The sequence below is a fragment of the Vicugna pacos genome, chromosome 9 (assembly GCF_048564905.1).
Source record: "Vicugna pacos chromosome 9, VicPac4, whole genome shotgun sequence".
Classification (NCBI taxonomy): Eukaryota; Metazoa; Chordata; class Mammalia; order Artiodactyla; family Camelidae; genus Vicugna; species Vicugna pacos.
This window is the reverse complement of record NC_132995.1, coordinates 71,607,199-71,621,483: the sequence shown is the minus strand read 5'-3', so window position 1 is coordinate 71,621,483 and position 14,285 is coordinate 71,607,199. Positions and strand designations below refer to the sequence as shown.

The window sequence follows — 14,285 nt, the reverse complement described above, 5'->3', positions numbered from 1 at the left end:
CTGGTGATTCAATTACCCTCTCAACCTGGAAAGAACCCGCCTCCTGAGCTGAGGGCCACAGGCAGAGCGATGTGGGACAGCCTACGCTGTACACAGCTGGTACATATCTAAAAAGCTGCAGGCTTTAAAGAACAATCCCTGACCTTTCATGACTGCTACCATGATTCCTCAACAAAACACTCCCTACAATAGAGTCCCTTAAATGTCTGGGGAAAGATTACATTTTCTATTAAATACCTCAAAATATCTTCTCTCTATATGGAAGTCTGTTCCCATAAACACTTCAGCACGATGCTTCATCAGAGAGCAAATAATATGGACAAATGAGTGAATCCAAGTTTTCCTAAAATAGAGATGATTCTGACTTTGTTTAGACATTTTATAAACTTTTCAAAAGATATCATTATTCTCTTTTTGTCTTTATTTCCTTTAAGTTTTTGCAGACCTTGAACGAGTGGGCTATGCACTAATTATAATCGCAACATCACCACTGAATGTTGGAATATCTGGGGAAATTTTAGCTAGCGTGGATCATAATTCTAATATCGCCTCATGCTTGAAGTCAGGAGTGCTACTTTAAATATAATTTTAGCCACAACACTTTCTCCTTTAAACTTTGGACATTTTATTTCCCTCTTTTTCTCATGGGGTTTAATTAAATAAATAAGAATTCTTAATACAAGCTTCACGTAAGTTATTTATTTTCACATGGGAGACAGGGGTCCTGTGATGATAAGTGTTTGGGAGACTGCAAATGTAACAAATGGGATCTCTTTTTCGGATTTCATCTCATTAATTACAAAACAAGTACAAAGCATCGGTGATTTCCTACTATTACGCCTCAGATATTGAGCACAGAATTCAAATATTTCCACAGCCTAATCCCCATCGAATTGCCTTGTCTCTTTCCCATTGCTCTTTGTGTAATGTAGGCTCCATTCTAGCCACACTGAGTTTATTATATGTCCCCAGACCTGCCATGTACTTGCCCGCATTCCTGCTTATTCTCATGCTGAATTCTCTTCCTGAACTGCACAGTCTGCAGCACTAACCACACTGAATTCTGCCCAGGCTTTTGTCTTGTTTTGTTTTGTTTCTTCATGTATCTGCTTTCGGTCCTAGATGAAGAGCTTCTAAAAGGCAAAGTCGTAGCAAGGGCCCTCTCTTACACAACACTTGTCACCGTGTTTGGTAGGTAGCAGGTGTTCAATACATTACACCAGCTACAAAAATAGGAATCATTTGTATAGCATTTACCATATTGAATGAAGAGAAAAGTTAATAATTTCTTACCAAAAAATACTGAATAATTACCATGTTAGAGATTTTCACACACAAATATTATTCAGTTGTTCCTACCACAATCTTGTAAGATAGATGCCATCTTTTTTTCTTAAATGAAAGTAGGGAGGTAAGTAATTTTCCCTGAGTTCACAGTAAGTATTTGACCTAAAAATTCAACCTGGACTTCAAATTCTAATAAATCTGACCATGCGGATTAATACAATGTCCAGTACCATGTTCTTAACACCCTGTAATAACCTTTCATTCATCTGAAATCCTAACGCTATATAACGTATTATTTTCCTCCTACAATATTTTTTTTAGTCATTGACATACTGAGAAATGCTCTTTATACAGAAAAAGGTATCTGGTAGTTAAAGGAGCACTCACTGGTTTTTTACAGTATTTTAGAACATAAGTGTTAAATTCTGTGAGAAAACTTCCCCACATCCTTATGGAAAGGCTTCCTTCAGCTTCTCTCAGTAGTTATAGGATAAGACACCTGGCTGGAGTGCTCACGGCTCCTTTTGCAAACAAAAGATACTATTAATTAATCATTCACTCAATCAGCCATTCTCATACTGACTAAAAACTAAGCTTAACACTGAATTTTAAAAAAAGTTAAAAGTCAAAATTCCTTTTTATACTCATGCACATAAAATCCTATTTTCTATTTTGTGGTTTTTTTGGGGGGGAGGGGAGGTTTAGCTACAACTCTTATCAGTCTCTATCAATTATTCCAAATCTTAATCAAATTTCCTTGATTTGTCTCAGCGTGCCAGACTTAATACCACAGCATATTTTAAAACAAAGATATTTCACAAATTTGAAATATGTTTTGATAATCAATGACAGTTCCTACCTATAAGCGTTTAGCACATTTAAGCTAGAATCAATCTATTCAGTGAATGCCTAGGGTTAAAATGATTAATTCACCATAAACTGATTTTTAAGACAATAAACAAAGAACACACATTTTCACAATAATTGTATCACAGCTTGTAAGAGACCACTTAATAAAATGTGCCACATCTTCACCTGCCTATAGAAATCATATTTTAAGCCTTTAACCCAATTGATCAAGATAAACTTCATGCTTTCATCATAGGTCCTAACAGACAGAGAACAAAAGCCAGTGCTGCTACTAATTGTCACTTGCAGCTAAGTCTGAACTCACCTTGTTTGAGATACTCGTGATGAACGATTTGATATCCAGATTAGTCGGACAGCTCTTCTGACAGGGAGCGTCTGCACATTTCAGGCATCTAGGGAATAAAATAACTGGATTAGAGAGACTATAAAGTGAGAGAATATGCCATATATTCTCTACCTTACACCCATCCAGAGTCACTGTCTGGTAAGAACAAGTAGAATTGTACTATTTTTAGGTACAAAATCTTTTCTTTAAGGAATAAGCACAGAGCACTTGTGTTTCACATTTTGCACACCTTGCAAAGTGTATAAAATAACACCACGAGGGCCGAAAACCACCCTTCCCCTGGCGTCCCTCCTGGAGTTTAAAGGATCACAATTACTTAAGATACATCATTCATTCATTTACTAAGTCAGTCTTATTCAGATCCCTCACTATACTGACAAAGCTGAGAGAATGCAGTCTCTCGTGACAAAAGTTGTGCATGCCTTTTAGGCCACAGTTACACAAGTGCAAAGGTAAGCTCCCTCATTCTACAATGTGTGACATCCATTCTTCCTCTCTTCATCCCTCCCACTTTTCCACCTACCTCTCCTCTCCCCCCGTCCCTTCCCTACCATCCTCCCTCCCTCTCTGCCTCCCTTCCTCCAATTTTCTGATTTTTCTTAACCTACACAAAGTCACAAAGCAATTGGACTTTGGAGTAGATGCTTTAGTGCACAGCCCAGTTCCACCCCCTTCCAGGATGAAGCATTTATCCCCCCCAACTGCTGCGCCCTCAGCTGAAAATGCAGGGCTGCGCCAAGGCCATGTCCCCTTTCCAGCGGCAGTCAGCTTCCCATCACAGGTCAGTGAAGGCGGCAGAGGCCTGGCCCCCTTGTCTCCACCTGGGGAGCAAGTCTGCAGGGATCCACGCAGCCTTTGTTGTGGCTGTGTCTGTCCAATCCTGATTCCTTCACTTCTTAAGGATGTGGATTGTCCAATAAACTTCCTGCATACTAATCTCATCTCAGAACCTGCTTCCTGGAGACATGACCAGAGACAGGTGCAAACTTTGGTGTGCCTAAGAACCAGGTGGGAAGCGGGGCACGAGTCATAGCTTCCAGAGGGAAGCCCCTCCTGAGTCTGAGTTATCAGCCTGAGAATATACATTTTGGAAAAAAAATATTTAAGGTGATTTTGATCTACATGGTTGGAGCCCCACAGTGAGAATCACAATTCTGTAATTACCACTTCAGGACAGAAACCACTGGCTAGAATGGTCTTTGATTTGCTCATTCGTGCACATATTTGTGTGTCCATTTAATAAATGTTTAAAGAGCCCTTGTTAGATGGCAGAACCTGGGATGACATGATCGCCATGGTCCTGCTCTCATGGACCCTGCTGTTTGGAGGCAGTTCAGACATATAAAAGGCACTTGTCGTAGGCAGTGTGGGCACCGTGAATCTGGGTGAGAACAGATGCTAAGGGAGCATTACCAGAGGAACGGCAGTCCTGAGGGGAGAGAGTCAGGAAGAGCTTACTGGGAGGAGGACACTTGAAAGGGATGCTTGAAGAATGCGTGAGCACTAGGGAAGCCAAGGAGGGTGGGGTTTGGGGTGCAGGGCCACTCAAGAAAACGACGAAAGAATAAAAACAGTTTGTGCCCAGGCCTGGAGAGAAAAGAACACGACAGGGTAGGTGAACCAATGAGATTGGGTCTGGCTTAACGTGAGAGTGGGAGTAAAGAAAAATCATGCTGGAGACCTAAAATTTAAGATATACCACTGTCACATCTGTCAAAAGACCAGGATTCTCCGAGAATTTCACTGAGACCGAGTCCCCCGCTGCTCAGGGACAAAGGTGACTAGTCAGCTCATTTTCTGTCCATTTCCATGTGTAAAGAGGTTGGTTCATTTCCTTCGAGAAAACAATACCAGTCTCCTTGTCATTTTTTTTGTGAGTCGGAGAGTCCTCTTCATTGTCTGAACCGATTTCTCAGTACCTAATTAATATCTTGTTTTTAAATCTGATCTCTTTTCTCTGGTCTGTGCCCTTAGCCTTCTCTCTAAATTAAATTTTACACAATGAGTACTGAAGGCTTTTCATAATCAATTGTCCTCTCTGAAATGTAGTCATTAAGCCTCTCCCCTATCATTTCTCTAAATGTCATTGTCAGATTCACATCTATCATTTAGTTAAATTCCTATCTTCTCATACGTATGATTTTTTTTTCCCTAAAACACCATCACTGAGTTTCAAAAGAATTCTGTGGAAGTGCGATCAGAAGCACACAACAACCCAGAGAGGAAACAATGCGCGGTCTACTGGGCTGTCAATGTTGAAATGAGCTGATACCTGTGTGTGTTTTCAGCACGTGGAGGAATACGTTGAGCATTAATAGTGATTTGAAAGGATTTCCTATTATGTGGTAAAATAGCTAAAATAAAAACAGCTATCAAATAATACACGATCTTAAATATCTTCTGATTTGTAAAAAAAATTCAACAGTTTTTTAAAATATCTGCCATGCCATAAGAACAAAGCAACAAATATGATAGATATTAGATAGACAGACAGACAGACAGACAGACATAGACAGACAGACAGGTAGACATTTAGAGAGGCAGAGGACTCCGGTTACCCCTAATGAGGTCAGAAACTTTTCTTTTTTCTAACACCCAACTTGAATAATAAGGCAATTAAAACACAAAGTTATAATGTTAGAAGGTATGAATGAGCCAAATTAACGCATGGTATATTTTTCTGTTCTTCCAGAGAAATCTTAACTTCAACATAAAGAGATTCACTTAACACTGACAACGTAAGGATTTTTCGTTGTGGTTATTAAGCCTCTTTACCAAATAACTCTCCGTTTATTATTGAGCTAGTTCACAAGTAACAGCTGTTGGAAATGTCAGATGTTAATGAGGGAGGGCAATGCAAACCTGAATTGTAGCGTCCTTTTTTTTTCTTTGGTGCCATGAATATGCCAGAATGGGCAGACTCTGATAATAACACCATCTTGCAATTCTCTAAGCGCTCTGCAGACTAAAGTGCATCAGGCTGCCATTAATCCCACTTATCACTCTGACAGCTCAGTAATTACACCACTGCCGTAGCCAGGTAGTCCTAATAAAATACCAGCCACTGCCCTGGAATGCGGGCTGGTGAGATGTTTTATTAAACTTGGGGGGGGGTTGATCATCAAGTGACATTAGTGTTGACCTATTTTTCTATTTGACAATAAATTATCCTTTGACCATGCCATAATGGATACTACGGAGTGCATTTACTGTACAAAATCAGAAAGGTGCTGCATTACAATGATGTAGGCAAATGGTGTAAATAAAATAGCAGAAATGCATGTCAGAATGTTATTACCTAAATTGCTTTAAATGATTGATACCATGAAAAATCACAGACACAGTACTTAGGGGAATATGTCAACAATTATTGTAAACCACAATTCTACATAAATGTTTCCTTAGAAGTAACATTTAAATTACACTTGTTTTTATCATCAGTCAGTTAATTCTCCTTTAATGTTTCAAAGTTACTCTTTTATAGTGCAGTTTATTTTTAAATGCATTGTAAAAGGCAGAAGTTAATTCAGATAAACATTTATGTAATATTTTTAATCCCCAAATAATTACATTTATACCGAGAGTATATCAAATTATTTTAAAGCAATAAAATGTCTTAGATTTTTTACTAGTGATGAATTTTTTTCATTTCCATATTTAATAGAGAGCATAACAATGGATTTCATTAAAAGCAAAATATAGAATCTTTAATAATGTTAATCCTTCATGATCGACATGAACATAAAAAACTGTATGAAAACTTTAGTAACGCTATTTAAGGAACAAAAACTATTAAAAATATTTTTATCTAGGATCTTTCTCTAGGGAGAGAGAGCTGTGATTCCTCTCCCCAAGTATCAGTGAGGCTGGACAGTTTTGCTCCATAGTATGATACTAGAAAATATTATAGTGAGTAATGAAATAAGCAGCATTTCATTCTTCACACATCTGAGAACAGACACCTGCTTTTTTTCTTATTGTTAAGCATTCAAAGCAGTTGGAATAGTAGCCTATGCTTGTTAAGAATTTTCTAACTCATGAGTTTAAATAATTTCTTTCTCAGTTCAAAAATCACATACATCTATCTGCAAGACTTAAAGCCTCACAGTGCATTGTCTCTGGTTTTAGCTACATTTTGGTTCAATCAAGTCAGCATTGTTTCATTAGGTTACTTATAACCTAGATTAGTCTATAGATGATCAAACTGGCAAGATAGTGTTAACACTAAAAATTACTTTCCTAAAATTGATATTGTATTTCCTCAGATCTTTGATGTTCAGTACCTTTCTTAGGAAGGACTAATTCAGATGCAGCAGATGCGTATAGGATCTAAATTCTCTACCCTGTAATCACCAGTGCAGGCAAATATACAGTCTAATACCTTTCCCCAACTTGGCAATATTTCTACTGGAACAGGGCAGAACGGAGTACCAGGATGAACGGAAAGCATGTGAATCAAAAAATGGAGGTTAGCCGTGTCCCACGTATGCCTGAGCTCCACAGCTTGCATCACTTGTACCCAGATTCTGTCATAATAAAAGAACCCAAGAAAGATGGTTGGCATCTTTAAAACATGATGAGACTAATCCAATGTTCTGATACATTAAACACTCAGGAGCCATTCTCAACTTCCCATACTTCTCTCTGCTTCTCTAAATATTCCATTAACAGTCTCTCCTATATACTTTCTGTCTCTGCTTCTCTGATCATACCAAAGGTTTCACTAGCTCAAGGGTATTTGGAACTAACTTTGGATATTCCTTATATGCATCTGGGCCCAGCTTCTACCTTCTGCTAGGCTGGAAAGCGGTGGCAACATCATTTACAGTAACTGACTTGATCATACTGTACAAACTTCTGCCTTTCAGCCACACCAGTGATGTTCCTGTTTTAAGACTTTTCATATTTACTTGAATTTATAGGTTAACAACAAAACAGTTTTTAAGTAAAGCTATTTATCCACCAGAAATTTCCATTCACATGTAGGCGCTCCAAGACAATTCAAAAGAAGCAAAATTTAGAATGGTACACAATTCACACCCAGGGCTCAAAATATTTTGTTGGATGGCCATGAGTCTTGAAATACAGCATAATTTATACCACCTTTTCCACAACCTTCCTATAGTCTGTGTCAGAAAATTTTTGGCTTTTTCAGATACTAATGGATAAGTGTATGTTTTACACTTTTTGCATATTTTGAATTAAATGAAGGGACTTAAAGTTAAAAATAATACTCATTTTTGATCTTCATATATAACTGATTCTTTAAAATTAATGACTCCTCTTTATCTCTACTTCATGGGTAAGAGTATTGTGGGTCCAGACACCTCCCAGAAGCACAATGAGACCAGTGGTCAAGGCAGCTGAGGAAACTGCTGGAACATATTAACCATCTTCTACTCAGGACTGTCCCATTCATGTACGAATACAGGTTACAATTTTAAAAGGTGATGTTTTACTGATCTCAGCTCTCGGTAACATCAGTGCCTTCTTGCCAGAGTAATTGGAAGATGAAGAAAACAGCAGTTAAGAAGTAAGTCACGGCTAGAAAAAAGGCTACAGTACGCTCTCCCCTGGAGTCCAATTTTAGTTTAAGAAAAAAAAAACGTAGGTAGTCTTAACTGTCTCCTCAAGAGGCTTCTCAAGTCAAGATGAAAACCTTAGAGTTTTGCAACAGCACACAATTTCAAAAGCTAATTTCTACTACAGTCTTAAACAATTTTGGTATAGCTATTTCTACCGGAAAGATACTTTTTGAGCATATTCTTATTTTTTTAAAAATGTATGTTACAGAAACCTTGATGGCGTAAGAAGCCACATATTTTCATACATCTTGTCCTGAAAAGCAAATAAAACACTTCTATAAGAACTTAGTACACATCGCCTCCTGGAAAAATTTAAACAAACATATTGTCCTGTTTTATTACACAAAGAGTGTATCATCATGTGTATCTGAAGAATACTGCTCTTAAACTTCAGATTTTTCTTTCTTATGAGAGACTATGAGACTTGAAAATAAGTTTTTGTCATACAGAGGGGACTAAGAAGAGTGTGATGGAATCAGCGTACATTTAAAACTGCGGGAAGATTCACTGAAAGAAAATAAACATACATCATAAATGTATGCATAAGATGGAACTAATTAGGTATAAAAAGAGAACCAAGTTTGATTAAAGGAAGTGAGGTCAGTCCTTAAGGTTTTCAGAATCTACTGGGGCTTTAAGAAACTAGAAATAGACATACTAAATAATAAGCCAAGATTTAAATATCAATACCAAAAGCTAAAGAAAACAGATTTGTCAAATGTAGGTTGCAGCACTGAAGGAAGAGCACCCACATTTTCAGTTTCTCTCTGCTACAAGTTTATCTGAAGAATACAAGCTCATGTCTTACAAACTGAATTGTTGAAATGGAGTTTAAAAAAAATAAGTTATCATATTGCAACTATTAGAAATAATTAAATTTACACATTCACAGGTTTTTAATATATCAAAATCAGTAAATACGGAACAAATCAAAGTACTTATTAAATGTTTTTCTGCCCACTAGGCATCAAGGACATAAATCCTCGGATGTAACTGGATCCCTGTCACTTGAAACTACAATCGAGGTAAATGTTAACCAAGAAAACCAGGGAACACTGCAGATAAAGGCTCTGCTTTGCATCTTGCAAGCATGGTCTTTAAGCAGCACGCTCTCAGGAAATCATTCTTTAACCACCTTAAAGATGATGGGGATTGAGAGTGTTTACGGGGACTGAGGAAGATGGCCAGATTCAATGGAAAGAGAAAGATCTTCCTCTGTCTTGCAGTAATGAGCGGGATAGGGTTACTTGTAAAGTTTGGCTATACTCGGCACAGCCAGTATAAACGAGCCAGGTAACACACAGCATGTAGGTGTGACGTACAGAGTGTGCGTCTCACACCCAGACTTACGTGTACGCTGATACTAATTACTAAGTGCTCAAATGTGCTTGCCTGTGTAAAGCCTTTAAGTGTATGAACGCAGAAAGCCGAGCACAGAGGTTAAGAGGACAAGCTCTGGAGCTTGACTGCCCAGATTTAATTCTTGACTTCACTTTACTGATTTTAAGACTTCAGGCAAATAACTTCACCCCCCTGGGGATCAGTTTTCTCATATGCAAATGGAGCTAACAGTTCGTACGTCAGAGGTTTGCTGTGAGAATTTTAAAATGGCAATGTACTTACACCAAATAGTATGCACTTGAGTTACTTGGCAGGCATTCTCTACAATTCTCAAAATACTCTGAAAGTTACGTATTGCTTTCTTTCCCTTACTGTGAAAGCGGTCAGTGAAGAGTCAGTATAATGTTTTACCAGTAAATACATGTTAAATATCGCGGCTATTTGACAAACATAAATACATGCTTTACGTCTTCAGTTTTTCCCTTACGTGATCTCAGAAGAAGGGGAAAAAAGTATTTCCACCCCAGGAGAGTCAGAGATTAAAAATTAAAGACACTAGGTTGGGCTACACAATATACTGTGAAGTTTGCGCTTTGGAAAAATGGCTGTATCTTAACTCAAAGTGTAACTGATGGTTATTATGGATGTAGAGTTGAGTAAGTAGCTGACAGTCAGAAGCAGTTAGCAAATACGGGAATCCACGTAATGAAAGAGGCTTTCCTTCATCCCTGCGCCACACGCTGCACCCTAGTACCTCCGTATTTCCAATGCCCACATAAGGCAGAGTTCTCCCTTCCCCTTTTTGACTGCCGCCACCTGGTGAGACGGTGACAAAGTATTTCCTGCCCTCCAGGCTAGAGCAGTACCTTGCCCTGACAAAATAGGCTATCTATGCACAAGTATAATGTTCCCTTAGGCAATTGTTTACAATTAAGAAAATATCTATATTTTATACACTATTTTAACTTGAATAAGTTTATAGGCATGTGACCATCTGCATCCATAATAAAGTTCAGTTACATGTTTAGTTAGCACAGCTGTTTTCAAAAACCCAAGTTTCACAATACATTGTATAGTCTAACCTACCATTTTTAATGTAACTACAACACATACATTGTATAGTCCAACCTATCACTTTTAATGTAACTACAAGCCACGGGTAATTTCTTTTCTGACCAGCATGTTGATGCGCACCACCACTGCGGTTTCCCTCACACTCCAGACAGCTGCTACACGATGCTGAATACACTTCTGATCCTTTACAGACCTTCGAGAGAACTGGGTGACAGTACTGACAGTTTTTATTATAGCTTTCCTACACTACTCAATAATCTTACTTCACCTGGACTATTTCCCCAGTTGTGTCATAAACTCTTTGATTTATATTGAGAATCCTTCCAGGATTCTTAGAAAGAAGACATTATTTTCCGTAGCCTATCCATATGCTGTGCAAATTATCTTTGCAAATTTTGTAACACCTGTTGTATGTTTATCTTAATGTCAATGAAGCCCCTTTAGGAAGGGCAACAAAAAAAGTAATTTATATTTGCCATAGATGCTTTAAAAGCACAGTTTTCAGCAAATTTCAAACCTGAAAAGGCTTTATATTTTATGATTTATTTGTAGGCAATTTCAGAAATAGTATAATAATAATAGTAATACTGACAAATCTTTATCTGATTTATAATAAAGATGTAAAAGAGAAACAAAGACAAGTAGTTTAATCTATAAATGAAGTAGGTTATTAATTGCGATACAATTCCTGTATGTGCGGGATATGTTGATTTTAACAAACAATAGTTTAAATATGTAAACCATCTTAAGTGCATGCGAACTATGATTTAGGATAGATTTTATTTTTTACAATGTTATATTGGTTGAATTTTTGCAATGTGCAAATATAACATATAATTAAAAAAAAAGACTTAGATGTTGACTGGCCACTAAAATCACATTATCCTGTGTAATAGTTATCTTTTTATTTTGGTCATTTGAACTGGCAAGGTCAAAGCCAACCCACGACACTCCCATATTCTCTTTAAATCTCACAAAGGAGCCAATTAAGGGTTTTAATAGGATGATCACAATGAACTATACTTCTGAGTAGCTGGTGGTTTACGAAGCTAACAGAACAAAGGGTCAGGTCTGGCCGAAAAAAAACAGCGAGTGAGTGACAGCACAGGTGCTGGAAGAACTCACTAATTAAGTTAAAACAACAGTGGAAAAAATTGCTTGGTCTTAAAATTTTAAGATAGTATCTGCCAATAATAGAATTTAGAAACAAATAAATGTACCCAAATCTTAGCTACCTCGATGTTATAGTGCAGTAGGAACGTAGGAATAACTAAACTAACAGTTATTTGCTAAACACCCACTATGTTCTGTGTTCCGTGCTGGTGAAAGAGAAGATTTACTGAAACTTATTTGGACAAAGGTGACTTAAAAATGTATTGAACGTCATGTAAAAGAGATTTTTTTTTCCGAGTTTTTTTCTTTTTTCTTTTCCCTTGTAAGTGCAATAATGATCGCAATACTTTAGATGCTGAAAGAACAGACTTGGAAAGAAATAGTCACGTCTGGATTTTCTTTCTGTTGGAACTACTCAGTTTCATGTGTGGAGCCCACTCAGATTTATCTAAAAGTTTTACTCTATAAAAATGATGCCACTCCCCTTTTTGAAAAGTGTAAGTTTTAAAACACACTTTAAAATTTAAATTTAGGAGGGGGCGTGTATAGCTTAGTGGTAGAGCATGCACAAGGTCCTGGGCTCAATCCCCGGTACTGCCACCAAAAATAAACAAACAAACAAACAAACTTAGTTACCTCCCTCCTCAAAAAAATTAAATAAAATTTAAATATTCAGTGCTTTTACTTAATTTAATCTATGTTGATCATTCCAAGTAAAAGAAAACTATATTTAGCACAAAAAATTTTAAGTGTTTTACATGATCCTGGTGATCTTTTAAAAACCCCATATCTGATCATAATATTGTCCTGGTTAAAGGGAGACTGAGCATACAATGACCTCTGAACTTGGCTCCTGCCTATTTCATTCCTCCAGCTCCAGCTGCGACACCTGCCCCACTCTAGAACTCTGTCCGTACTGCCCTGAGCAGGTCAAATCATTTTTCAACCTTTATGTATTTTAACATGCTCTTCTTTTGCTAGGAGAGCCACGCCTCGAGCTTGCTTCAGAATTCATCTCCGAAGCCTCTCATAGAACCCCCTGGGGCTCGCCATCCTGCTCTCCCAGAGCACCCTGAGGATTCCTTTATCAAAGCAATTATCACATTGGACTGTAACAGCTGATTCACTTTTCTGGTCTCTCTACTATTTCCTCCTCCAGTGAGAAAATGGTTGGGTTCCTTGTCTTTGTTATTGACCTGCTTGGAAATAGATTAATTTTAAATTTTAAATTTATTTTAAATTTTAAAAAGACAACCAGAATTTTGGGAATACGCCAGTTAATTATTTTTACTGTTTGGGGAAAATTATTTTAATAACTGCTCTTCAAACTTATATAAATAATATATGCTAATAATGAAAAATATTTATATTTTGTTTAATTTATTCAACAAATACTTATGTAGGGATAGCTATATGCTAATAATATTCTAGGTGTTTTATAAATATTAACTCATTTAATCTTCCTAATCACTTGATGAAGTTGGTATAAATATTAACTCATTATATCTTTATAAGAGCCTGATGAGGTAGATACTGTTGTTATTCTCATTTTAAAGATATAGATAATAAGGCACAAAATTTTCTTCCCTGATTTAGGCTTGAAATATTTTATTGCCTGTTTCTGTGATCCCAGCGATCATTAAGTTAACAGACATCTCCCAAGGGTCTGTGATTCCCAATTTTCTCTTCTACTTCATTCTAAAATCCTAATAGCATGTGGGGATGCCAGGGCTTGCCTCACAGGTTCCAAAAGCCAGATTCAGGACTCATCCAAGTCTGACTTTCTCCAAAGCCCGGCCTGTGAGTATGACCATTTCATTCTGCTGTGGTTCTCGTGACGATAGCCAGGACCCCAGAGAACTTGAGAAAGTTCTGATACAATTTAAAACCAGGTATGTTATAGTCATTATTATATAATACATTCCATACATGGCTGACTTTAAAAGCAATCTAGCAAAACTCATTTGCTTTGCGAGGTACCCAGCAATGATGCTTGCAAGTCGTGCTATTCCTTACAAAGCCTTTTTCATACATACATTACCTACAGAAATCTCTAAGATCCATCTTTCTAGCAGAAATGCCAGACAGATTAAATCAAAGCAGTTAGAAACAATCTGTAGATATCATAAATATGAGTCATAATAGGTAAAGTAAAAATACATTCAACATCTTAGCAACCTAAAGTGATTGTCACTATACAGCACTTAGAACATTATATATTGTGGCAAAAGATAAAGTTAAGATCAAAACTGCTGCGTTAAAGACACTGTACAGACCACTGATACTTCCCACTAGGTTTTGTGTGAAGTGACTTAAACACTATTTCAGTCTCCAGCAGTTTAATGCCTAAGAGCTGATGCTGACACTGCACATGAAGAATATGCAGAAATCTCAGGAAATTAATGAATATGGGAGAAAAACAGATAAGAATATAAATTTTAATCTTCTTAATTTAATTCATATCTTAAGGTGGACCAAGGTTTCATGCAACGGCACTGACTGGAAATGAACTCATGTGATGATGGCCTGACCGTTATCAGAATATTTTGAAAAAAATCAGCCTAGGAGCCAAAGAACACAATGTTCAGAAATAATATCTTGAACATTGTCATCAAAATTAACTGCCTACAGCTTAATATTATTTAAACTCTAAAAACAGGAAAATAAAA

General features: G+C 37.1%; 1 protein-coding gene across 3 annotated transcripts in view; it reads right to left on the bottom strand.

The window, feature by feature from the left end:
- The window catches only part of DPYD (dihydropyrimidine dehydrogenase), a 722,107-nt gene that overhangs the window by 551,878 nt on the left and 155,944 nt on the right, over nucleotides 1-14,285 (bottom strand). For all 3 annotated transcript variants that reach the window (XM_072968149.1, XM_072968150.1, XM_072968151.1), the window contains exon 4: nucleotides 2,462-2,549. In XM_072968149.1, coding sequence (XP_072824250.1) covers nucleotides 2,462-2,549 — 88 coding nt within the window. The remainder of the gene's footprint in view (nucleotides 1-2,461; nucleotides 2,550-14,285) is intronic.